This window comes from Sorex araneus, chromosome 5 (assembly GCF_027595985.1).
Source record: "Sorex araneus isolate mSorAra2 chromosome 5, mSorAra2.pri, whole genome shotgun sequence".
Taxonomy (NCBI): Eukaryota; Metazoa; Chordata; class Mammalia; order Eulipotyphla; family Soricidae; genus Sorex; species Sorex araneus.
This window is the reverse complement of record NC_073306.1, coordinates 65,679,003-65,706,643: the sequence shown is the minus strand read 5'-3', so window position 1 is coordinate 65,706,643 and position 27,641 is coordinate 65,679,003. Positions and strand designations below refer to the sequence as shown.

Here is a 27,641-nt window from a genome sequence, read left to right as displayed (position 1 = left end):
AGAAGACAAACATTTTAAATAGGCCAAAGGTACAGATGTCTGCAGGGTAAGTTTCTTTTCTATGTTTTAATTTGTGTGTGTGTGTTATGTGTGTGTATGTGTGTAGGTGGGGGGGACACTCAGAAGTGCTACTCCCATGTAAGTGCACACAGTTGCTCCTGGTAGTGCTTGGGGAACCATATAGTGCTAGGAATTGAAGTTGTGGCTCCCTTTTGAGCCATCTCTCCCAGGCACCCTTTCTCAAATTTTTATGTATAACTAAAATATATTTTTTGTGAGTAGCTGGAGCGATAGCACAGTGGGTAGGGCGTCTGCCTTGCACACAGCCGACCCAGGTTCAATTCCTCCACTCCTCTCCAGTGGCAAGCTACCCGAGAGTATCCCGCCTGTACAGCAGAGCCTTGGCAAGCTACCTGTGGTGTATTTCATATGCTATAAACAGTAACAACAAGTCTCACAATGGAGACATTACTGGTGTCCGCTCAAGCAAATCAATGAGCAATGGGATGACAGTGACAGTGACAGAGTAGAAAAGAGATGAAGCAGTATGCAGGAGCAGATTCTGACTGAAGGGCTTATTAAGCTAGGGGGGTGTGAACTCAGTTCCAAATGCTTGGGGTGTTACTGAGTGTAAGAAAGAGTCAGACTTGTGGTTTATCTCTGCTTGGGGAGGAAGGAGAAAGGGCAGATTTGAAAAAGAAGGTCAGGAAGCTACTGCAGTACGAGATTGCATGGTTGCATGCTGATTAAGAGACTGAGTGTTAGATTCTCCAAGGCCTTGACAAAGGTATGTCCCTCATCTGCCACCAAGGCTATTTATGTAGACTGCACTTCAAATTGTGGTTTTAAATACAAAATGTGGGATTATCATTCTTCCTCCAAAGTTTGCGTGTTTAATAATTTAGGGTCTACTAGAAGTTTTCTCACCAATGAAAGACCCAAGGAATAATTGTTTCTTTGGGCGCAACGAGATTGCAGGAGTACGGGAGGGCAGGCTTGTCTGGATGAAACAATTCCCCACTTATCTTGGAACACACGGAAGTTTTAGCTGTTTGCTCCTCTAGGTTGTAAATTTGTCCTCAGCTCCTCTTCTTATCCACCATATTTCTCACACCAGGCATAGAGCCACTGACCTTGTGTTTGGGTCACTGGTGCCCGAGTTGATAGAAATGACTATAGGAGAAAGTTCAGTGCTTCACTATACCTTAGTTCCCTGGGTAATAAAAAGGTGATGATTAGAAAAGGCAGGCTCCTTAATTCCTATACAGTCTCTCTAATCCCAGAACACACTATTTTTCTGAGTCTCATGCCTAAGGATTTGTTTTCTTCTCTGTGCAGATAGTCATGTGTAGATGTCCAAGGTCTTACTCCCTCTTTGGGCTCTCAAACACTAGGCCAGGCATGTAGTTACTTTCAGCCTAAGGCCACTGATGCAGAAAGAAACCTAACACGTTACCATAGTCCTTACACAGTTCTTAGATTCTTCTTGTTTATTTTGTTTTGGTTTTGCGCTATACCCAGTGGTGCTCAGGCTTTATGCCTGAGCATAATTATGACCTCAGGATTAAGTCCTGGAGAGCTTGGGGTGCAAGGGATTGAAGACTGGTTGGCTACATGCAAGGCAAATGCCCTACCCACTGTACTATCTACCCTGCCCCAGTTCTTAGATTCTCTCAAAATAAAGGCACAGGGGACTGGTTAGACTAGCAGCAGGACTGATTTCTTCTTTTATCTGTTGACAGATACTGTTTGCAAGAGCCACTTGACTCCAAAAGTGACTTTGCTCCGTTGGGACCTACTTTGAATCAAACAGATTCGCCGTCTCACCAGCTGCCACGCTGAGACTGATGAGGCAGCCTGATTATCAGGAAGGAGAGCAATAATCTTGCTGGGAGGTACAATAGATCTGACAGCAGCAGCTTTCTATCTTGTCAATCAATCATAAACAGACAAATGGATTGAAGAGCCAATCCCCAAATTTTTATAACAGATGACAGAAGTTCAAACCACTTCCACTTTTTCTATCTTTTAAACCCCACCCTTTTCCCTGAACCTGGTGAGATAATCCTTGGGACAGCCTTTAACTTGAACCCAGAACATGATCTCATCTTCAAATAGTGTTTTCTTCATTACAATATAGCCTGATTAATTACTGATTAGATTAACCATTCATTTTTGTGTGTGTATATGTGTATGTGTAGTGTGTGTGTGTGTGTGTGTGTGTGTGTGTGTGTGTGTCTTAAGTTCTATCATAAGCTTTTAAGAGGCAGGAGTAATGTCTTACTCTCACAAACATGGTGCCTCTTGGGTAGCTCGTAAGCACACTCACATTATCAAACTCATCCCGTTGCTCATCGATTTGCTCAAGCGGGCACCAGTAACATCTCCATTGTGACACTCATTACTGTTTTTGGCTAACTATCCATGGTGTATTTGATATGCCAAAAACAGCTCCTAAGCACTTAGAAAATATTCATAATATTTTCTTTATATATCTTACAGTATATACTTTATATATCTTACAGTATAATGCTAATGTATTAGCAAGGTTGATGACATTGATAAAACATTGTGTGCTAGGAACTGTATTAGACACTGTATGATCTCATTTAATCCTCACTATCACTACTGATTCTTGTTGTTATTTTATTATCCTTAATTTTCAGTTGAAGAATGGAAGGTTCAAGGCCACCCAAAGAAGAACGTAGTATTGGTGATTCAACACTTGTTCAGAAAATGCTGCTAGGGGAACTTGAGACACAGTTGGGTCTATACCTTGTATTTTCCATCTTATGAATGCTAACAGATCTTAGAGCTGAGAGCAGGATGATCTCTCTAGCCCTGACCTACTGCACCAGAAAGCTCTAAGCATACTCTTTTTTTCCTCTAAGGGGATGCTAGGCACTGAGTTCCTTGGAAGAGTTCTTGTTGAAAGCATCTGAAAAAAATTATGAGAGCTTTCAGATGGTGGCCGAGCAATAAAATCTCAAGGCCACTGTCAATATATGGCTCATTGACAGTATCTTGACTTCTTTATTAGTGTTCTTCATAAATTGTTTCCATCCTACCTACATGAAGTCATAATGAAGTAACTCTGAGTAAAAGAAATGACAGGTTAACTTGCCTTTCATTTGTTTTCCATAATAAATGGAATCTTTCTTGAACACTCAAAGTCATTAACATTTCAATTTATTCATGTTATTTTTCCTCTGGCATCCTAATGGCAGTATTACATAATTGTGCCTGCCATACAACCATCAACTTTGATGGCTTTTTGCATACCCATAAGGGCTTCTTCCTTTGCTTTTGTTAGTCTGTTTCTTTAAGGAGGCAGTTTGCTTTTCTACACCATTCTATCTACTTTTTGCAATAGCTTGTTAAACAGGGAGACAAGGCTAGTGAATTAAGTTATGAGGACCTGGGGGAGGATCCAAGCTAACTCTTGCCATGAACCAGATGCTGTTCCAAGCACTTCAGATGTATTAACCTATTTAATCCACCTACAACCCTATAAAGCAGATTCTATTATAATCATCCAATGCACTCCTAATATGAAGAAGTTGATATGGAGGAAGTGAAAAACTCATTCAAGGTCCCACGAGGTTAGTCAATGATCTGTTCAGTCTATGAAGCTATACAGTCTGATTCTAGACTCTTCTCTCCTTACTATATTATGTTGTCCCTGGGTTGAGTGAGTCCTAGAAGATATCAAAGACCTCCTCTGTTCTATACCTTTCCTTCTCCTTTGTGACCTAACTTTTACATACAATCTATTACTGCTGCTGTGTTGGGTCTTTGGGCTATAGAGTGTGAAAAGAAAGTGTCAAAATGATAACTGCATGATCAAGGACTGTGATTTTTGCCTGTAGGTCATGGCTTTATAGAAGACGTATAGATTTAAAGTACATGAAGATACAAGCAAGGACACATTTTAATGAGCAAGTTAAACCCCCCCCCTCCTCAAATTTTACTGTTTAAAGATCAGATTCAGGCCATAGGCAGCCCATCAGACAATCCTCAAAACTAGGGCATTTTCTGAATTTATTTGGCACTGGTACTTTAAATTATATGTGAGTTTTCTAGTTGAACATCTACAAATCAGATCATGAATACTTCTTGGTGCATTGGTTAGTACGTACCAAACTACGTAGGCAGAGGCCAGGGGGTAGCAACTGAAATGTGTGTATGTTCCCTTTAAATTGATATGTCAAAATAATTATGATTGTTCCTTTGACTTTAGAAGCACAAACTGAGGCTACTGATGAGGCAAGGGAAAAAAGCTCAGAGGAATATTTTAATTTTAGAAAACAGACTTAACAGCCAAAAATTTGCCCTCTTTAATTTATTAAAAATCACCACATTCCTTTCAAATGAGAATAAAAGCAATATTCTTAATGCTAGTTCATTGTTAACATTATGCCAATTATTGCATTATGTTTGGTTGATAAATATTCAGAGGATAAATGAAGCCCACAAGATGGATTAATTCTCCAGCAGTACAAACAAAAACTTTCAATATTTTATATCACATAATTAAATGCTGTTTGTTGCTTCTAGACCCAGAGCTTGAAACATGTTAATTAATTGCTTCAAGAAGACAGTTAGACATGTTTTGTGTTTGATATTTGAAATAAGATATTTATAAGCCCTGAACAATGCTATTGATGAATTACACTTGCAGAATAAATCCTACCTGCAGAAGTCTGGAGGCACCATGCCATAAACATTGATCCTGTCACAGAGCTCCAGTGCAATTGTCATTGTGAACCAACCAGTGCTGAGCCAAGTGTTGGATATCTTCCTGAAAAGAACAATAATTAAGTCTGCAAGCTGGTAAAGTAATCATTATATCCAACACCATCTTAAATCCTTTCTGGAGAAAACCTGGCAACAACACTCCCTCTTTCTCCACTTGTAAAATAAATAACTGGTAGTAAAGAAATCTCTAACTAATCATATTCCAGAATCTTTGGATACATGGCACTCCCTCATGGTGAGATTGTGACCTTAAAGGACTCTCAAAGGCATTTCTATATCACCAAAGGTGGTGGTCGTTGTTGCAGTGTTTAACATGCATATTATCACAACTTAATTTCTTGTAAGATGACAGTCCCATATGTGAACTCTTTTTAGAGCACTTAGCTATAATTCCCAAGCATAATGAGGAACTTCTTAAATACAAATAAACACAAAGTTGTGTTTATCAGCTGATCAATTTATCAAATAATTTCCGAGTAAAACCCTATCCTCTATTAGATTAATTAATATCAATACTATGAATATTTTTCTTAGAAACATTCCTTAGAAATAGCATATTTATTTAGAAAGTGGCTAATGACCATAGGAAGAGGGCCCAGAACTGAGTATTTGCTTTATTTGACTTTATTTGACTCAGAGATCTATGAAAATTTTTATTAAAGGTCAAAAGTTGACAAAATTTAGGAATAGGTTTGGGCACTCTAACATTCAAATATCTTTATTGAAGTCCAACCATATTGACTATCTAAGGATAACTGTGGATCCGTAACATTAGAGTCTAAATTAACCAGTGAGAATGACTTAGTCTAACATACGAAACTGATGTGGATATTAATTTCAGTTCCTTGAGGGTTGCTGTCTTTGTTTTTTTCCCTACTGTGCTTATGGCATGCCTCATTAGCCAGTTTCAAACACCTTATCCCCAAGGTCAGACTGTCAAACTTTGCCTGGGCCATGGCATCACATGTGATATGAATAAGTGATTTACAGAGAAGCTTTTCTACTTGCACTTTATAGAACCCCTCTTTGAGAAGGGAAGCTTTTTTTGTTTAGCAGTCTGCATTATTTCCATTTCATTCAGGGCTAAACTAAACCCCCCCAAAAAAGACCTTTTAAGTAGCTCTTTATTTTTTTAAATCCTTGACAGAAATGAATGATTTAGTCATTTCTGTCTAGATTCCTGAGCTCAACTTTGTAATACCTAATCCCTTTACTCATTTCTTCTTTCCATTTCATTGTATCCTGACCCAAAAATAATGAAAGAAGTGCATTTAAAAAGAGCAAAAGAGGGAAATAATGTGAGTTGGAATTTTACCAGTTTCAGTCATAAGCCAGTTGATGACTGAGGCAAATAATTACTGATCTCTGAGCTCTTATTTCCTAATCACAAAGCAGATATGGAACGGACACTCCATCTCTGTGGGCTATTTTGAGGACTAAGTGAGAGAACATCCACAAAAAAGTATCTTGGCTACTATGTTAATACATCAAGGTCCCTTCTTCCCTTTCTTGGTTTCTAGATTAGAACACAAGAAGCACATAATTCAGCACCTGCAAAGAAATGCTTGTATGGGGCTGGAGCGATAGCACAGCAGATAGGGAATTTGCTTTGCACGCAGCCAACCTGGTTCGATTCCCAGCATCTGAGCACCGCCAAGAGTAATTCCTGAGTACAAAGGCAGGAGTAACCCCTGTGCATCGCTGGGTGTGACCCAAAAGGCAAAAAAAAAAAAAAGAAAGAAATGTTGGTATGATTTGGTTTTCTCCAAAACTGATATTCTCCCCCAAGACGAATGCTGGTCTTTAGCAGAGGTCAGAGAGTCATCAGAAGACTCTACAACTTCCAGATTGTCTTGGTATTGACAATTCACCTTCTTTCTTACCAGACCTATATAATCATAAGGCCTTTGAGAGTGAAGGAGATAAGACAGAACAGAACTAATTGAAAGGACAAGGTGGAATGTATATGGCTTCAAATTAGAGTTGATGTTTATCTATATAGCTGTTACTATGGGAAGGCCTGTGTTCTAGACTCAAACTGGGTATGAGATTCACGAAGAGGTTGGAGAGCAGAAAGATAAAGACAGCTCACTTATATCCCCAGATTCCTGACCTTGGGACTCACGTCTGGATCCCTACATTTTTACAGTCACCCTGAAATACCAGGAGGACTTTTCCCAGTGGCAGAAATTCCTCCCTCCTTTTGGCTTTCTTTTATTTGATGTAGATCACAAGCCAGGGCCTGAAATACAAGAGGATGTGGTCCTACAGAAAAAGCTTTTAAGGGTAAAAATGGGGGAGAATACAAAGTGGAGGACTAAAGAAGCTAGAGTGAAGAGTTCTCTAAAGTGCCACTTAAAATTCCATAGACTTCCTAAATAATAGCCTTTTGGGATCATGTGCTATAGCAATGCTACTACTTTGTGCTGTCTTTTAAGAAAGATTCAAATTTCTTTTCCAACAAAGGAATATCTACTGTTTTTACACTTAATCAGCTGTAATGAAGGAATATGAAGAGCTGTCATGTGCTTATTAGGGAAAATTATCAGATATTCTTTTATATGATGAAGTAACACACTGAGCTGATAATTCTATAGTGCACACTAAATTACAATTAAAGGCCTTTCTGCTCCACCAGAATCTCATTTATAATCTCTATGGAAATATTCTTCCTGCAGTTATTTCATTTATGCTTCCTTTATCTAATTACTATAATATTGGTTCTGAATCATATTTTCCTAATGTATCCTTATTCAATTATAAAGTTATTTTCAAGTACAGTTACTTTCTAATATCAAAGAATACCACTTAGCCATCTATGTCATTTGTCATGCAGATTATCCCTGAGCAATTTTTTTCTTCACTTTTAAGTAGGATGAAACTTCTATAAATCAAAATATAGTGAATTAGCCCATTTATTTAAAATAGCACTTTAAGTAAATGCACTGACCACAAGATGTAGAAATATTAGATCTTTCATAGACTGTTCATTTTGCTTATTTGGTTCTTTGGGGGCCACACCCAACAGTGTTCAGGGATTACTCTTGGCTTGGTGTTTTTATTAGTCACTTATGTCAGGGATAGGGGGACCATATAGGGTGTTAGGGATTGAGTCAGAGTCAGCTTTGTTCCAGGCAATCACCCTACCCAGTGTACTATTGTCCCGACCCTATGTTGTTCATTTTGGATACATGCTACTCTTATGCAGTTTAAAGAATAGCTTATACAGAAAAAAGACCATTGTACCCTAAATGTTTTATGTTTAAATGACCAGAAATAATTTTGATATAAAGAGTGACTTCTAATTTGATTCCTTTTAGAAAATTAACTTCTTTAGTTTTTTTTTTTATTTAATAAGGACCACTCCCAGCAATTCACATCACTTCCACTGTTGCTTCAGTCTGAATGAAGGTTCTTGAACATTGTGGGGCTCATAATCAACAGGACCATCCCCAGTGGTACTGGGGATTGAAATCCAGATCATACATAATCCAGATATGTGCTCTACTACCTGACTCTGACCCCCTGATTTGGTTCTTTGTGTACGGAGTAGCCTATAGGGTAAAAGTATCGATGTAGGACACGACTGAGTAAGAACAATGTTAGTTTCTGTAAGAGAGTTTTCCAAAGGGAGAATCACAAAGATTCTAGGAGTAACAGTGTACTTTAGAACCATATGAACCAGTAGGTGTTCTGATCTGAATAAGGATTATGTGGATCTTCACACAAGGATGTCTGCACAACAGAGGCAAAATAGATAACCCACCATGTAAAGACTCCCACGTGACCTGCTGATCTCTATTATGTAAAAGGTTTTTATTGGTCAGAATGTAATGAATTTAGTCAGTGGGCTATGTCCTGATGTGAGATTGCTTCCTAAAGATGTAAATGACCAAAGAGTAAAAAAAAATAGTTTTCAAGTTATCAATTGAAAATAATTCTTTCCCTTAGCAGATCTAAAGTGATGAATAATTTTGCTAAGGAATGAACAGTGCAGCAGTATTTCAGAAATATTTTAGTTTCTCAAACCGCCATTAAAATAATCAGGAGAGAAGTTTTATTATTTTTTTGAGTCTTTCTACTTACTTTGAATTTTCCAATCAGAAAAATGAAGCTGTAAATAATTTCAGTCATCCTTACCCCTTTACAAAAGTCTTGGTTAAATGACTCACATCAACTGAATGACCATTGCTCTAATTTGTGGTTTTAAAAGCAGTAAATGTCTGGATTATATGGCAGCCTGGGATGATGACCAAGAATTCTATGAACTAGCTGGCTGGGCTAAATGTCAGCTCTGTTTGGCTTCAGGAAAGAAGACCATAGAGCATCATTCAATTCCCTCCCTTACCCCAACCTCCCGACTGACCCCTGCTATCAAACCTTATGTCCACTCCTGCCTAGACCAGCCCTGGAATGGTCACAGGATCTCCAGGATTTAAACAGAAAACTCTGACACAAAGGGTGGGAACATTAAATCATGGTCTTTTGTTAAGATTCCACTCTCCAACAATGAGCTACTTGTGTTAGATAATTGGATTTAGAATTTATTGTTATTTTAAAAATTATTATTGAAGCACTGTGATTAAAAAAGTTATTCATGGGGCTGGAGCGATAGCACAGCGGGTAGGGCGTTTGCCTTGCTTGCGGCCAACCCAGGTTCGATTCCCAGCATCCCATATGGTCCCCTGAGCACCGCCAGGAATAATTCCTGAGTGCAGAGCCAGGAGTGACCCCTGTACATCGCCAGGTGTGACCCAAAAAGCAAAAAAAAAAAAAGTTATTAATTACTGGGTTTTATACATATGATGCTCCAGCACCAATCCCACCCCCATTGTGAACTTCCTTCCTTAAGAGATTCTAGGATTCCTTCCAGACCCTCCCATACCAGTAGCCTGCCCTTTTGGTAAGCACTGTAGCACTGTAGCACTATTGTCCCACTGTTCATCAATTTGCGGGAGCGGCACAAGTAACGTCTCCATTGTGAGACTTGTTGTTACTGTTTTTGACACATCGAATATGCCACGGATAGCTTGCCAGGCTCTGCTTTGCAGGTAGGATACTCTTGGTAGCTTGCTGGGCTCTCTGAGAGGGACGGAGGAATTGAACCCGGGTTGGCCGCATGCAAGGCAAATTCCCTACCTGCTGTGTTATCACTCCAAATTTTTAAATGTGATAGGCACATTTAAAAATTTTTTGTTTTGGGCCACACCCAAGGATGCTTGGTGGTTACTTCTGCCTCTGCACTCAGGAACCACTCCTGGTGTTGCTTGGGAGACCATATGGATACCTGGAATTGAACTCAGGTTAGCTGCAGGCAAGGCAAGTGCATTACCCACTTGACAAGCACCTTCAAGTTCAATTGTCAAAGTTTGGGTCTCATGATTTCAGTGTTGTTGACTCTGTGGTTTGGATATTTAGTGTTATTTTTCCTTAATACCACCTATGTACCTGAATCCCCATGAGCCCTGGCCCCCTTCTCATCTATCTCTTCTTCCCTTCCATCCCATTTCTTTCCTTTTCTGCATTATATACTAGAGCTAAGGGTGATCTAGGCTTTCTACCTTTAAACCATTACATTTTCTTCTATACCTAGATGTTCCTTTTTTCCAACCTAGGTTTGCTCAAAACATGACACTTCAATTATCCTTCATCTGGGGGCAGGTCTCTGGTGCACTCTTCAAGACAATCATCACTGTATCACTGTATCACTGTCATCCTGTTGCTCATCGATTTGCTCAAGTGGGCACCAGTAAATGTCTCCATTGTGAGACTTGTTGTTACTGTTTTTGGTATATCGAATACTCCACAGGTAGCTTGCCAGGCTCTGCCATGCGGGTGCGATACACTCGGTAGCTTGTTGGACTCTCCGAGAGGGGCGGAGAAATCGAACCTAGGTCGGCTGTGTGAAAGGCAAATGCCCTACACACTGTGCTACCCCAAGACAATCATAGACAACTTTTCTCTAATCAACTGTGTGTCCTCTCACTGCTCATTCCTATATTCATAAGAATTTTTCTTTTTTTTCCTCCTTCCCTTTCCTCTTCTTCCCCTTCCCCTTTCTCTTCTTCCCTCTCCTTTCCCTTCTTCTCCACCTCTTCCTCCTCCTCTTCCCCCTCCTCCTCCTCCTTCTCCTCTTTCTAGTCTTCTGTTATCTAAATAAAAGCCTATTGACCTAGGTCTAAGGTTAAAAACACCTTTTTGGAGAAAACCCTTTCTCATCTTTTAAGACTTCTGTAAAGTCTTTCTACTTGTAGCAAGAAATACATTCTATATCATGACTGAGCAAATAAATGTACACATGTCTGTCTGTACAGGCACATCTTGGAGCTACTGCAGGTTTGATTTCATCATCATAATCACAATAAATTCATTGTTAATATAAAGTGAATCACAAAGATTTTTGTTTCCCAATGTATGTAAAAGTTGTTTATGAACACTGTAGTCTGTAAGTTGCACATTGTATCCACAAAAATAAATGTGCCATAATTAAATGTGTCTCAAAGGTACTAAGTGAGCACGTGCAATTGGAAAAATGGTACCAATTTTTAGAATTCCTCAACACAGGATTCCCACAAGTCTTCAATTTGTAAAAAAATTGCAAAACTTGTGAAGCATAGTAAAGTGAATACAATAATATAGAGGCACACACAAAGAAACATACAGTTTTCATTTTATCATGCATGTGTCATTTGGTAGTCATTAGTATGTATGTATGTGTGTATATATACATACAATATACACTCACACACAATTACCCAATTCTAGAATGCTTCCATCCCCTCAAAAAGAAACCTCTACCTAAGTACCTTTTTGTAGATAAAACAAACGAGTATCTATAGATGAAGCAACAAGTTTCCTTACTCTGAAGGATGAATGCTGATTCTGTCTGTACTGTTCCATTTCATTCATTCCATTATATATATATTTTAAAAAATCTTACAGTGACCCACTGCATTGATCTCATGTTTATCAAACTTGGAAAGTCTTGCCCTAGGTAATGGGAGGTGTTGCTGTCCTGTGTGATGCAGCACTGTTTTCTCTCCCCTGCCTTCCCCAGTGATGTCGCTAATTGTGGGAGGACAGTCTAGATCTGTTTCCCACTGTGTCCGCCCCTGCCAGGTGCAGTGATGTTGGAGGTGCTCAACGCTTACCTGTTGGCTGGAAAAACATTTGCCTTTGAGAGGGAAAGGGAGAATCAATCGTGCTTCTTTGCTTTGGGTGACTCAGCCAGCAACGACATTTCCTCACCCTCCTCTGCCCCCCTGTGCCCCCTTGCACCCCGGCTCCTCGGGCCTCCTCACCTGTCTTTGCCTGTCTCGCGCTTGAAGAGCTCGTCGAACTGCAGCATCTTGTGGCGCGTGATCATGAAGGCCTTGAGCCGCGGCAGCACCTGGCTCAGGAGCTGCAGGTTGTTGTAGACCTGCCCCTTGCCGTCGCGCCGCATGTAGCTGCTCGGGCCCCAGAAGATGAAGACGGTGCCCTGGCTCACGTTGAGCAGGTCGTGGCGGTTGCGGAGGATCCTCTGGATGCTAGAATGTGCTATCACCCTCAGGCTGGTGCGATTGCCCACGTCGCGGCCGAAACCGCGGGTGGGAGCGTCGTTCATGCGAATCACACACTCGGTCTGGTCAATGTGAGCACCTTGGCGGCTGCGCAGCAGATGTCCCGAGCTGGTCACCAGGGCACAGACCCTGCAGTGCATCTTCAAGGGCTGGAAGGAAGGCAGCGCAAGAAGGATTCATCAGCGTCTAATCTCACCAGGTTCCCTGTGGATAACTGTCCTTCCTCAGTAGCCTGTGAATCCAACAGGACCCTTTCCTTCCTCCCTTGTCAGCGAACACCCCTGCCCCGCGCCCTGTTATCACGTCATCAGCCAGTACATTCTCTTCCACACTGGTGATAAGAAGCACTATCAGAGCGAAGGAGTACTAATACGTATGTGACACTAACTGAGGGCCCAGCTTTGCTGATATTAAACAAGCATATCACTGCATCAATCCAGCTGGTAGCTGCTACAGTTCTTAACAGATGAGAATACCCAGGCTTGGAGATGTGAAGATTTTTGTCCAAAGATTTTTAGTAGATAGCAATCAAGCTTCACTTCTCTCTGAATCCAAAATTGCCTCCAAGTCAAAAAAAAGACTAACCACAGTGTTCATAGAGATAGAACAGGGGTAAAGCACTTCCTTGCATGTGACTGATCCTGGTTCATGCTCTAGAATGACACATAGTCTCCTGACCACTGCTAGGAGTGATTTCTAAGCACAGGGTGAGGAATGAACCACTTGCAAAACTGGGTATAGCCCCCAAACTCAAAACTAAGCCCCTTTCAAGAAAGTCTACACCACAACTTGCTGTGACATGAGTTTTTATGCTTTTTAATTCACCTGATTTAAAGTTTTTACTAATATGCTTGGACTGGAGTGATAGCACAGCGGGGAGGGCGTTTGCCTTGCACCTGGACGACCCGGGTTCGATGCCTCCGTGCCTCTCAGAGAGCCTGGCAAGCTACCGAGAGTATCCCACCCGCATAGCAGAGCCTGGCAAGCTACCCATGGCATATTCAATATGCCAAAAACAGTAACAACAAGTCTCACAATGGAGACATTACTGGTGCTCACTCGAGCAAATTGATGAACAATGGGATGACAGTTACAGTGCTAATTCACTTAACTAAAAATTAAAATACATGCACATGTTTGATCAAACCATTTGAAATGGCCAATATTTGTCATGTGAAATGGCACTTGCTGGGATTGAACCCAGACTGAGGTGCAGGACCTGGCACGGTGATCATTCTAGAAATGAGAGGTGCACTGGGATTCTTGCCAGTGTAGAGTACAGAGTAGGTATTCACTGAATTAGTACTGATCATTTTGGGTTGATAAGTGATATATGAGCTTTTGCAATGGAGATTATATCATTGTAAATTCTCATTCATTTAACACCCACTTACTCTTAGGCAACAGGCACTGTGTTAGGCAGTAAGAATGCAAATGAAATGGAAGGATAAAATCTCTCCAAGTTTTTACTTTAGGGAGAGTGAGCAGTAAATGAATCCACTGATGAGTGTGAGGATAAAGAAGCAGCTGACTGGGCTAGAGTGCCATCAACGAAGCAGTTTCCTATAGACCTGGTGCTGTTCTGAGTTTGTATTTTTGAGAAGGGGTGGAGTGAGTCAGGTCATTGGATTTTTAGTCACACTCAGTGGTGCTCTGGGTTTACCCCTGACTGTGCTCAAGAATTACTTCTGTCAGACTTTGGAGATCATATGGGGTACCTGGATTGAACCTGAGGTGGCTGTGTGAAAGGCAAGCATCCTGCCTGCTTTACTATCATTTCAGCCCCTATTCTGAGTTTTTAAAGCATTATGTTCAGTACTCAAATAGTCCTACAAGAAAGGATGCTATATTATCATCCTAGTTTTGATGAGAATATTTTGGGATAGGTTAGTGAAGGAACTTGCTTGAGCCCATACTGTTAGAAAGGAACAAAACTGGGATTTGAATCCAAGAAATCTGAGTGCAGAACCTGTGGGATTATCATATAGATTGTAGTGCAGCTGAGAAGAGCCCTAGAATGATTGTTTCCTTTATGTTTCTCCTTTTTCACTCCCTAAAACTTAGCAGTATTCTTAGTCATAAGTATTATCCTTGTTCTCAGGGTTCCAAATTAACGTGTATGCTGTCAAGAGGGGGGGTCTTAAACCCAACATTTTCATTCACTGGGGGCTGATCAAAGTGTACTCATAAAGCTAGATCCTTAATCATTAGGTTTTATAAGTAAAACCAAACCTTATTTTGGAGGAAGAACCATGTTACAGATGCCCATACAATGACCACCATGTCCTCAGGAAAGTAGTGGATCCCAGAGTAAAGCCCTTCTTAAACTCCCAAATTCATGGGCCAGAGGGATAATTTCAGGGGCCTAAGGATGGACAAAAGTGGGGTCCTGATCATGATCAACAGCCATGAGCCCAGAGACTCAGAAACAAACCTTGGAACCCAGCAGCTTTTGGCAGAAATGAGTCCAGTCTCCACATTAGGTTACTGGCCTCAGGCTACTACAGGTGGGAAAAGGTGCTGACCCACTGCCTGCTCCCCCTGGTGGCTTGGGGACCGCCATCTTCCAGAGGCTAATGGACAGCCAGGTATGGGTCCACAGTGATGAGACATGCGCGGCCTCATGGGATAGGGGTGGAGTGGGCCCTTTCCTCCCCCGCCCCAACAGAACCCTGAGTTGCCATCCACGAATGGTCTCTCTGGCTCCTGATCAGGCTGCTTAGTGGCCACAATCCCAGAGACTCAGAAACAAATCTCGGAACCCAGCGGCTTTTGGCAGAAATCCCTCTAGATTCAACTATCAAAATTTCAGAATTCCAAAATCATATGCTATTCATAATCAGCAATAGAAAACAAATGGTTAATGTTGCCTTTTCAGCAGAGTGTTGGGCTAAAATCTCAAATAATAATGGTGGGTCTGGTGTTGAAATAATTGAACATAATCAAAGTAGAGAGAGAGTAATGTGGAAACCATCTGTCACACAGGTGGGGAGAATGTGGGATGAGGGTATACTGGGGCTTTTGGTGGTGGAAAATGTGCACTGGTGAAGGGACAGGTGTTTCATCATTCTATGACCGAGACTTAAACTCAAAAGCTTTGTAACTGCTCTCACAGTGATTCAATAAATAAATTTATAAAAAATAAATAAATAAAAAGTACTGAATTACCCTTTTCCATATTTTATAGTTCCCACATAAAGGTCGGAGAAGGATATTTCAAGAATAGAGCTTCTAGTATGTGTCAGGCGCTGACATGGGAATTATATAAAAAGACATATAAATTTCCATTTTTCTGCTCCAGAATTTTACAGAGATAGGATGCCTCTAGACAAACAATTCATATCTTTAAAGTAAATAGTATGATTAATATGATTAGGCACAGGAGGCATGATATTAAACAAATAAACAAACTAGGGAAGACTTGAACTTGTTTAAAAGAGCTGGAGAGATAAGAAGTCAGCCAGTCAGGAGTTATGTAATTGAAACCAACAGACGATACCATTTCTTAAGAAAGAGAGTGATGTCCTTAGACATGAAAGAACAAATAAAACAGAGTCAGAAAGTATGTTTTGGGTTTGGTGACTTCAGGCCAAATAGTTTCAGTTGAACAGAAACAGAGTCTGCTCCTGGTTGGCTGTGAGGAAGAGGAGTTGGTGAATTGATGGTGGAACAGGGCAGGTCTTCAGGATGGACTCTGAACCTCAACTTGACCCACTGTCCTTCTTCAAATATTTTTTAGGCTCTGTCTGGCTTTTAGCTCTGAACATCTTGCATTTGGAAAAACCACAATGATTACCATTTTATTGCCACTCATAGAAAAGATCACTTAAAAAAATTCCTAGGAAAGATACAAGGTATATAAGAAAATAGTCCATCACTCAATGACAATTAGGGTCAGGAGACCCTAAGTCTAAGATTGAGTTTTCCCACAAATCAGATATCTAACTTTCTTGCCTGCAAGGAAGATGGTATTCATTCCTTCATTCACCGAAAAGACATTTATTTACTGAGCACTTAATAGAGCCCCAAGGCCCTGTGTAACTTAGTCCATTTGCTTAATAAGGTCACTTTGCAAAAGATTCCATTTTCACTGGACCCCAGGGCCATAGGAACCTGACTTTTCTCATCAGATCACCTAAAATTATCATCCTGAATTTTCCAGTTTGATTTATAAGTTGAAGATACCATGCTCATTTTTACTGGGAAAGCATTCTGAAAAAAGATCCCAGTATCTCTTATCTTAATTTTATTATTCTGCTTCTGTGGGTCCTGAGCACAGGATGCTTTGATAGGTGAAATCTGTAGAGTTTATACATATTCTAAGGACTATGCCTTCTCTTAAGTCCATGAGACCTATTGAAGTCCCTTTCAGGAAAAACCAAGTTTCCTTTGCCTGTGCCATACTGTGTCACATTGACCCTCTGTGTTTGCTGGCACATGCCAGGGCATAACCATAAAGTCGCATAAAGCTCTTTCTCATGATCTTATCCACCTGGCTTAGCTCTGAAGAATTGATTATCCTAGGCACCAAAACTCTGTGACTTTTGCAGATGCCCCAGATGATGCAAAAGAAAAGAAAATATATTCTTAAATATGCCTTAGGTGCTTTTTGGTAAAGGATGCCAAGAAAATGCCAATAGCTCTTCTAGACACATTACACTTCCCTCGGCTAAGAAGAGTATGTATCAATGGCCGACTCTCTTCCAGAAGGGAAAATTTCACTTTGGTGATGCTATCCTGGACAGCATTGTGTGGCTCAGTTTCTCAGAATGTAGTTTTTGATAGAGTCAGTATCCTCCACATCTTACTACCCAATACAATCCTTAGTGTTTCAATGACAGGGCTAGAAACATTCATGCACTAATAAGTTTCTGCATGCAGTATTTTCATATCCTTTCCATAAGCACAGAGACTGAGTTGATGAATCAACACAGAGCACAAGAAGGTGAATTTGTGGCTGCAAGTCAGCATAGGAAATACGACTCCCTGCAGACACGACAGGAGGCAGCTCCCAGTGAACTCATTCTGCTCCTAGCAAGACCTTCTCTTTCTTACTTCTTCCTCAGCCTTCTACTTCAGCCCCATTAGGTGAGGCATTCATCATGCGTACAAAACAGGGAGCCTGCTCCCATATTAAGCTGCTCTGCTCCTGGTATCTAATTCCTCTGGTAACTGGACCCATAAAAATATTCAACCCTGAATTTGTGTATCTACTGATAAATGAGTGAATGAAATCCAACCTCCTGCCTTCTCTGTGTCTGAGAAAACCTACCTCCTGAGAAATAAAATGTAGACGTAATGTGGTACTGTAGGCAACAATTTACCTGCAGATCCCAGTCTGTGCTGCTAATGCCACAGGGAGAAGGAGAGAAGGAGTGTGTTGTGAAAGCCTCAGCCTGCAGAGAAGGAGACCGTGGCCATTTGCCTCAAAGCAGCCTCTCCACCAGCCCAGGGAGCCATAATGGCCAGAACCCAGGGCACTTCTTGGAATTAATGACTGGCTGGGAAAACGGCCCAGGACACAGCAAGGGCCATTAAGCCCAGCCAGTTATTAATCCCCAGTAAGAGCTTGGTGCCAAGGTCATTAGAGCTGTTGTGAGGTGAAAAATGCCCAGGAAAAATCTACAGCACAGGGAGGAGTTACCCATTCTCTGGGCCACTGGTGCTCAGAGCGTCCGATTAGGCCCCAAGAGTATGATGTGGGAGGCTGGTGGGATTCCTTTTTGTGGGGGGAGAGAAGCTGTGAACACTCAGTGATGCAAACAGAACATATCATTTCTATTTCTGCTGGGACATTTGCTCCTCATAATGTGAGGCACTTGTTTTCATTCCAGTATCTGGGACAGTGTCTGCAACTTAGTGGGGGCTCCGGAATGGTTAGAATATTTGCTAAGGTGTGAATGAGTTTCTTCCTTTCATGAATGCTCTCTCCTTTGACTCAACACCCTCCCCGCCCCCAAACCATGCACATGCCTCAGGGAGGGGGGGGTGCATGATAACTTTCATCACACCTTACACCTTTGGGCTGCAGTGACAGGAGCCACCCTGGCATAAGAAAGCATACTCAGGGAATCAAAGTCTGACTTCTGTCACAGCCCAGAGAGCAAGAGCAGAAGGAATTCTACCGGTGACCCAGCTGATGCCTCCTGAGTCTTTCTTTAGAGAACAGGCCAGGCCAAGTCAAATTAAACTTGACACCTAAAACACTCAGTGATGTCCTTGCAAACATTTGCAGCATGCATGGCAGTCTCAGGCTTCACTTTTTAAAATTCTGATTTATTTGGCAGAGGGAAAGGTACCTCCGAGCACGATGTCCATTAGCTCAGTAATGAGACTAGTCCTGCTCTGGGAGCTGCCTGTTGATCTGGAGCAAGCATAAGATATATTAAATGGCTTCAGGTGTTTCACGAATCTCTGGGCTTTCCAATTCGATGTTTTCCTGTAATTACTAGGCTTTTATTAGCTGTCAATCTCAGTTCAACCTGACACTGGGTATAAACCATTCTAATGATTTAATGTGATTCACAAGAAAAACGTTACTCTACCAAGCTACTCCTCTTTTCCTTGCTCAAGGACAAGCCTTCTCACTAGCCCTCGTTGTGAAGAAGCCCTTCCCTATTCTCCAACTCTAACTTTATGGTTTCTACCTATAGCTTGGATAAGGATAAAGAGCCCCCCATGGGCAGGAGATGGCACTGGGTAGTGTTTACAATACAACTTTTGGAGTCACTGGCTTTGAACCTGTATCTTTTACTTTTTGGATAGATAATTTTAGAGAAAAGCAGATTAATTTTGCTAGCCCCCAGTATTTTCATCTGTACTAAGAATACATTAAGTCAATCTTGAAGGGAAGTCTTATCATTTCAATGCACGGGGCTCCTACCATTAGGTGCTCAAGATGAAATTCAAGATGACTCTGCAGACCTTTCTTTCCTTACTCACTACAGTTTGTACAATTTCATTGCACCTTCCTCAAATCGTATTTTACAGGATACAGATACACGTATATCAAATCCTATTGTATTTCACCATCCCTGCTGCTGCCCTCACCTTTATCCAAACCACCACCATTTCTCTATTGCTCCTGTTATCTACTCTTCATTTCCCTCATCCTTTCCTTTCTCTATATTCCTGCCTCTGTGAAGCTTGAATGTGTGACCTTTAATATGTAAATAGGATCACATCATTTACCTTCTTACATGCTCCAATGACTTCATATTGTACCAGATATTAGAAACAAAACTCGAGGGTAGGGAGATAGCTCAAAGGATTAGAGTGAGGGCCCTGGGTTCCATATCTGGCAACAACAATCTCCTGAGTAATGCTAAATATAGTCCTAATGACCACAAATGCCTTTAGTAAGGACCCCTCACAAAATAAAAAATAAAAAATGAAAAAAGAATCTAACTCAAATTCCTGTATAAAATTCTTCTTTGATTGCACCACCATTTCTCATTACTTGCTGTCAAAGTGACTTATATTGAATCTGACCCCACACAGACATTTTTTTTCCTGATCTTTGCTTGATGACTCTCTCTCTTCCTTTAGGTTTTACTTCCTGGGAAGTAACACCTCAAGCAGCTGTTCCAGGAAGTGCTTCTTTAACTTGTGATCTCTTTTCTCACTTTCTGCCTTTCTTCCTTTATTCAGGTTTCTTTCTTAAATACATCAGTACTGAAGATGATATTAATAGGATTTATGTTTTACATGTTTGTTTTTCTTTCTTCCTTGGGAGATCCTCCCTTCATAGAAGAGATATGGTCTTTTTCTCATGATCTTTTCAGCACCAAGGGCAGGGCCGAGTACCAAGAAGGGGTTCTACAACTATTTCTGAAAGAGTAAGGCATAAAACACTTCTGCTGTATATGGCACATCAAGACCATGAAATAGATGACTTTATTGTATTTCAGCATCACTACTCTCCTAGCAACCTGATCTATTCTAAGTAGGTTGAAATTTTCTAGAGCACAGAATTTTGAATTTCTTGCATATGTCATTATCACCTTCAACAAAATGTGACCTCCAGAGACAGGTTTAGAAAATCCCATTATTTTGTTAAAACTTTTATTGAATTGCATTCTATTTTTAAAATGTCCTTTGATAAGTTTCTTGATATATAACTTATATTCCACAAAGTACACTCTTTTAAAGTAAAAATTCAATGATACTTACAGAGTTGTGCAGCCATCATCATGATATAATTTTAGAACATTTTCATCATCTTGTAAAGAATTTTTATGGTGACATACAGTAGTTCTCCAAACACAGCCCTAGGCAATCACTAGTATATTTTGAGCTTTATACATTGGCCTTATCTGGACAGAGGACAGTGGATAATCTACTGAACCAATACACTTAAGTTAGATAAATCCAAAGATAAGTAAATTGAACAATAATTAGACAAACAGATTATTTAAAAGTAGATCTGTCACTGTCACAGTCGTCCCATTGCTCATCGATTTGCTCAAGCGGGCACCAGTAATGTCTCCATTCATCCCTGTCTCATTCAGGGTCAGGGGAATGAGGCCCATTATTGTTACTGTTTTTGTCATATCAAATACACCATGGGTAGCTTTCCAGGCTCTGCTGAACGAGATTCTGCATCTTTCCGGGAGCTTTGTTTTATAGTTTTCTGTATCTTGGCTGTTGATGAGATTACATGGCACTGGGGGCAGTTTGTGGGTGTGGCTGCCAAGCTACTGGAAAATGGGGGATCTGGGTGGAGGAGGCCCAGTCCCAATCTGAGCAGACTTGGAGATCTCAGCCTCGGGTCCCACACACCTGGGTTCCTCTGTCGGTTCCTTCATGGGTGAGGCTCATGCAAGCATGCAGAAAGTGGCCTTGAGCATGACTGTGGCTAGATTTTGGAGGTTTTAGGCTGCTAGGGCTCTGTTTGGGGTGGGGAGCAAAACTCAACCTGCCCCTCTCACTGGGGTCCCTGGTGAAGACAGGGGCAGGAGGTTCTGCATAGAAAGTAGATCTAGCAACATCAATTCTAAGTACCTACCTGAAGGAAATAAATCAATATTTTGAACTTTTTTTGCTTCTTTTTTTGTTTTGTTTTTTGGGCCACACCTGGTGATACTCAAAGATTACTCCTGGCTCTGAACTCAGGAATTACTCCTTTCTGGGCTTAGTAGTCCATATGAGGTGCTGGGGATCGAACTTGGGTGAGTTGAGTTCAAGACAAATGCCCTACCTGCTGCACTATCGCTCTGACACCAATATTTTGTACTTTGAAGAGATATTTCCACTCTCCTATTCACTGTAGCACTATTTATAGCAGCCAAGGTATGAAAATAACATAACTATCCATTAGCAGATGATGAAGAAAAATGTGCTGGTGCTGAGAAGAAAGTGTTGAAATGTATAAAGGAGAATCTCTAAAGAATTATTAATATACACATACATATGCACACACTCACACAAGGATATAAGAGTGAGTGATAGATACACCAAGATTTGACTATGGTAATTATTTCACTAGGCATATGAATATCAAATCATCACATTTAAACTTTAAAAATATATTATTTTATATGTTGACTACATTAATGAAATTGAGGGGAAAAAGCAGATTTTGCTAATCAAAATGAGAAAATTTACTTTGTCTAATCACAGTATTTTGAAATTAGCTTTATAGAACTATAAAATAGCATCACTGGCAGAAATATCAGAGGTTATCTATGCCAATGATCCTCATAGTTTTGCTTCCAGGCCAAGAGTAACAATGAAATCCAGGATGTTTCTAGAAATACAAATGTGCAGGTCCAGCCTTATACTTATGGAATTGACTACTCCTAGGTGGGGCCCAGCAATTTGATTCAAATAAATTGGGTCTTTTTAAGAACCATCCTACTACTGGTGGTTCTAATGCATTCCTAAGGTTGAGAGTCCCTGTACCTCATTTACAGAGAACAGAACACTAACTCCACAGGAAGCTCAGGAGATTGTAAGATTTTTCTTAAGGTCATGATCCAAATGCAACTCTTGGGTTAAACTAGAGAGATCCTCACTGCTAAGAAACCTAAAGAAATTCACTTCATAGATTGACAAGGTCACTGGGAACTCACTGAAAAGAAATCACGGATAAATAAAAATAGAAATCATAGATAAATAGTTGCATTGAAGATGCAACCTACAAATGGTCTTATTAGGACAGATTAATATGAATAGACATCCCGATTTCCCACATCGCTCTCAGCTTTCCCATTGTCTGCTTGCCCATTTGGAACATGCACCAAGGAAGAACTACAGAGCATCCAAACCCTCAATTTTAGGGAAAATGCCAAATGCCTTTGTGTCTCAAAGGGACTCCCTTGTCCCAGAACTTGGTCTATTTTTTAAAATTTAGGGAGGCATTTCTTTCCAACTAGCGAAGTCCCTTAAGGGTCAGGATCCTCATGTCAGGTACAGACTGATTTGTGTCCTTAAGTCCTTAACTCAGTGCCTGTGAATGTAAACTTCTCTGAAGAAAGACTATTTTTGCAGATGGAGGGGAGATGAAAGTTCAGAGGAGGTTATACAAGATTAGACCTAAAAAGTCCTAAATGCAATTGTAAAAAGAGATCATGGGAGAAGACTAATCATGGAAGAGACTGATGTGATACCCTACTGGCCTGGAACATGAGGAGGGATGGCAGGGCACCTCCTGAAGCTGAGATCTCTTAGAGTTTTTGGAGAGTGGGACCTTGCCCAAATCTTGGTGTCAGACTCTAGTCCCAAATACTGAGTGAATAGGTTCCAGTTTATTTAAGGCATCCAGTTAGTGGTCATTTGCTACAGCAACTCTGGAAAATAAATCCACACTTCATCCTGAGTCTTTACCTCTGCTTCCCACCTTTTCACCAGTGCCCACAGCCTCCCATGTCCCCTTCCTACTTTGAAGTTTTCCCCTCTCAGGTTGTTCTGCTTAGCTGGAGGCATGAGATTACAAGGCATATAACTTGCACTCTCCTACTCTGCTTCAAGATCAAAATCAAAATCCTTTGCCTAATCAGATTCTAACTTATTTCTTCTTGGCTCTTAACTTCTTTCACATTTATTCTCCAGATGCATCTACAGCCAATCACTTTCTGTCCTTAGGATACATTAGACATTTCTCTATACTCGGTCGTTTGATTCACTAGTTAGTCACATGCTTCGATTCTTTATAAATTTAAATGTGTCTTTTTTGGCTAGAGTAGCACAGTGACAGAGCCACTGCGTTTAAGGTATGAAGCCCTGAATTTGATCCCTGGTACTAAAATGAAAATAGCTCCTGTCCCATCTATGACTCCCCCCAAGCATGCCTACTTTAATTGAAAAAGGCATCCCCAATTTACTACATAACTAACTATTAATGACTAATAATATTGGCAACATGCTCGACTAATTGCCAAGCACTAAGTATCTCATGTACATTTGATTTAACCCTGAAAACAACCTTGAAAGAAGGTCCTACCATTTTTTTTTTTTTTGCTTTTTGGGTCACACCCAGCGATGCTCAGGGCTTACTCCTGGCTCTGCACTCAGGAATTGCTCCTGGCAGTGCTTGGGGGACCATATGGGATGCCGGGGATCGAACCTGGGTTGGCCGCGTGCAAGGCAAACGCCCTACCCGCTGTGCTATCGCTCCGGCCCCGGTCCTACCATTTTTTTTTTTTCCAGTGAGGATGCTGTGACACAGATTAATCATGGATCATGATCCCACTTATTCACTTTATGCCACAATCACTAATGAGTTACATTTTTAATTTCTTCATTGTCTACAAAAATCTGAGGGTTGGGATTATATAGCATGCATGGCATAGACTTTTATGCAACAGATAAAGGTACCTATTAATATCTTACTACCCTACTTTCTCAGCAAGGAGCAGACAATTTTTCTTTGCACCAAAAGGGGTATAATGAATTGTCCATGAGACCAGCCTGCTTCCAGGGTCTGATTCTTCTCTGGAACGCGAGTAAAATGGTTGATGGCTCTGGCTCACTCAGAACCTTTTAAATAACTCCCCGATGGTATTTCCTTCAAAGGTTACTCACATGCAATTTACTTGGTGATAGAGGAGGAGATTGGAGATAGAGGCCTCCTGTGTTCATTAAAACAAACAAAAAGCAGAATTTTCATTAGAGTTAGGTGATATTTAATGCTGCCAGACGAGCCTGATTCCACAAAACTGGCTTCTTTGACCTTCACCACATTTGAAAGAGACCTAAGATAAGCACAGTGTGGCCCAAATTGAGGATGATTACTGATAATTGATGGTCAAAGGCAAGAGAATTATGAGAGCTTGGCTGTGTTCTATTTTAGGGAAAGAGAAGCTAAGGTTTCAGTTAATGAAATTAAAATTGAATAAAAAATTAAATCTATGGCTTTCAAATGGAAAGAGCACAGGTTTGTGAGTCAGACATGGGTTCAAATCCCACTCCAGTCATTTATTTGCAGATACTTCCCTACATTTATCATTCCCTCCACTTATTACCTAATAAAAAAGCCAGGTCAACCACTCTGTAAGGAATAACTATTATTCTGATTATAGGCTATTTTTGTAGATACAAAAAAAAAACCCTCCTAAATAACATGCTGCTCTCTCTCCTGTCTATGTGCCAGTGATCCTGCTTAGCCAGTGTCTGTTCGATTTGATCATTTCATACGTACAGTCAAGCACAGGGACTATATTCCAAGAACTGTGCCATTGGCTATTTCATCTTACTGAAAACTCACTATAGTTGGCACCTTTAATGCGCTAAATCCCAGCAGTAAATTTAACATCATTGTTGGATCTTTGTTCTTTTCCCAATGTCTAGATGTAACTGTGCTGAGAGAGACCTTTTGTGTTTCGTTTCCATTCCAAGTCATTAAGGAATTTCTCCACATTTGATATAGGACTATCATTTCTCTATCTTCTGCATAAGACTTTCATTCCCAGTCATCTGTTAGGTATGGTCTCTTAACTGGCAACATTAGCAGTATATTTCACTGGATTAGGGGCCATGATGAAAAAGAACAAGAGGTACTGTCACGGACAGGGTAAAGCTAAGGGCTAGGAATTGAATGGTACACAATGACAGCAAAGGCGTTACTAGGCAAGAGAAAACTTGGGGTCACTGTAGTGGGAAATATGGGAAAAACCTTTATTCAGTGTATGGCTTCTCCTGACCCACCCTCCGTTCCACCCACCATTCTCCCTGCCTCCATCTCTGCCAAGCTTTTAAGTCACTCCCATACTTACTCTTTCTAATGATACCAGCCAGAGCAGCTTTTTCTAAAATTCTATCCATTTGGCAGTGCTTGGGATACTCCCTGCTTACTGCTCAGGAGTTGCTCCTGGCAGTGCTCAGGGAATCCAATGAGGTCTGGGGATTGAACTTTGGTCCCCTGCTGCAAACCTTGTACTCCAGTCCAATGAACTAACTGTTCAACCCCTAAGACCCTCTCTCTATGGCCTGCTGTTGCTTAGTGTACTTAAAGGGCTTTCTTTTAATTCAAAGACAAGATTCCTCCAGTGGCTTAGCAAGTCAAGATACCTTGCTGTGTCCTCTACCCACGATGGGACATATCTAACCTCTGGATATTCCAGTCACATGGGCTTTGACTTTGTAGCCTTTTTATGCTCCTAATGAAACTATTCGTAAGTCTTTGCCTCAGTGCCTTTGCACATTCTTTCCCTGGAATCTGAATCCTCTAAATTGCAAACCAGAATATTATTACATACCTTGGAGAGTTATTTGGTGATTTATAGATATAATAATAACAGTTTTTAATCTCTTGCTTCCTCCATTTGAGTTCCTCAACTCCTTTATGTTTTCTTTTTCTTTTTGGTCACACTCAGTGATGCATAGGGGTTATTCCTGGCTCTGCACTCAGGAATTACTCTTGGCGGTGCTTGGGGGACCATATGGGATGCTGGGAATCAAACCCATGTTGGCTGCGTGCAAGGCAAATGCCCTACCCACTGTACTATCGCTCCAACCCAACTTTTGCAACTCCTTTTTTAAAAATTTTATTGAATCACTGTGAGATAGTTAACAGCTTTCATGTTTGGGTTACAATCACACAATGATCAAACACCCATCCCTCCACCAGTGCACATTCCTCACCACCAATATCCCAGTATACCCCCTTTACCCACTTTTCCCCTGCCTCCATGGCAGACAATATTCCCCATACTCTCTCTCTACTTTTGGGCATTATAACTTGCAACACAGACACTAAGAGGTCATCATGTCTGGTCTGTTATCTACTTTCGGCACACATCTCCCCTCCTGACTGATTCCTCCAGCAATCATTTTCTTAGTGATCCCTTTTCTATTCCATCTGCCTTCTCCCCTCCGCTCATAAAGCAGGCTTCCAGCTATGGGGCAATCCTCCTGACCCTTGTATCTACTATCCTTGAGTGTCAGCCTCATGTTATGTTATTCTATACTCCACAAATGAGTGTGGTCCTTCTATGTCTGTCCCTCTCTTTCTGACTCATTTCACTTAGCATGATACTCTCTATGTCTATCCATTTATAAACAAATTTTATGACTTCATCTCTCCTAACAGCTTCATAGTATTCCATTGTGTAGATGTACCAAAGTTTCTTTAACCAGTCATCTGTTCTAGGGCACTCGGGTTGTTTCCAGATTTGAGCTATTGTGAACAGTGTTTCTGCAACTCCTTGAGTTCTTACTCAAAGTATCACTTTCAAAAAGAATCATCCTTAAACTCCCAGACTAACTTAGCACCCTCTTCCTATCTTTATAATGATCATAATTGCTATCAGTAACCTCTCCTGTTTGCAAAATGCTAAGATTCTTTTATTTTCCCCTCCAATTTTAATTTAGACACCATGATTTACAATAGCAGATTCATGCATAAATGTTCTAATACCACCATGAGTGTGTCAATGTCCCTCCACAATGTCTCAGTCTTCCCTCACACCTCTCCTCCCCGATTGGTGACTTACTTCTGTGGTCCAATTCTCAAGGAATTGGACAATGGGGAATTGGAATTGGACAATATCATTGTCCAATTGCTATTTCTTTACTATTCTCACATATGAGAGATATGCCTGGCTGACTTCACTCAAGCATGATACTCCAGTTCTAACCACACAACAACAAATTGCAGGGTTTTGTTTCTCTTATAGCTGAGTAGTACTCCATTGCATATATTTACCGCTGTTTCTTTATCCAGTCATCTGTTCTTGAGCATTTGGGATGTTTACTGATCTTGACTATTCTGAATAGTGCTGCAGTGAAAAATACAGAGTCTAAATGTCTTTTCAAAGAAGTGTTTTTGGACCCTTGGTATAGATGCTAAGTAGTGGAATTTCTGGGTAGTACAGAAACTAT

At 40.8% G+C, this 27,641-nt stretch overlaps 1 protein-coding gene across 1 annotated transcript in view; it reads right to left on the bottom strand.

Annotated features, from left to right (window-relative positions):
* ST6GALNAC5 (ST6 N-acetylgalactosaminide alpha-2,6-sialyltransferase 5) overlaps window positions 1-27,641 on the bottom strand; it is a 194,405-nt gene that overhangs the window by 14,302 nt on the left and 152,462 nt on the right. The window contains exons 3-4 of the mRNA XM_004603335.2: window positions 12,060-12,469; window positions 4,694-4,801 (exon numbers count right to left, since the gene is read on the bottom strand). Coding sequence (XP_004603392.2) covers window positions 4,694-4,801; window positions 12,060-12,469 — 518 coding nt within the window. The remainder of the gene's footprint in view (window positions 1-4,693; window positions 4,802-12,059; window positions 12,470-27,641) is intronic.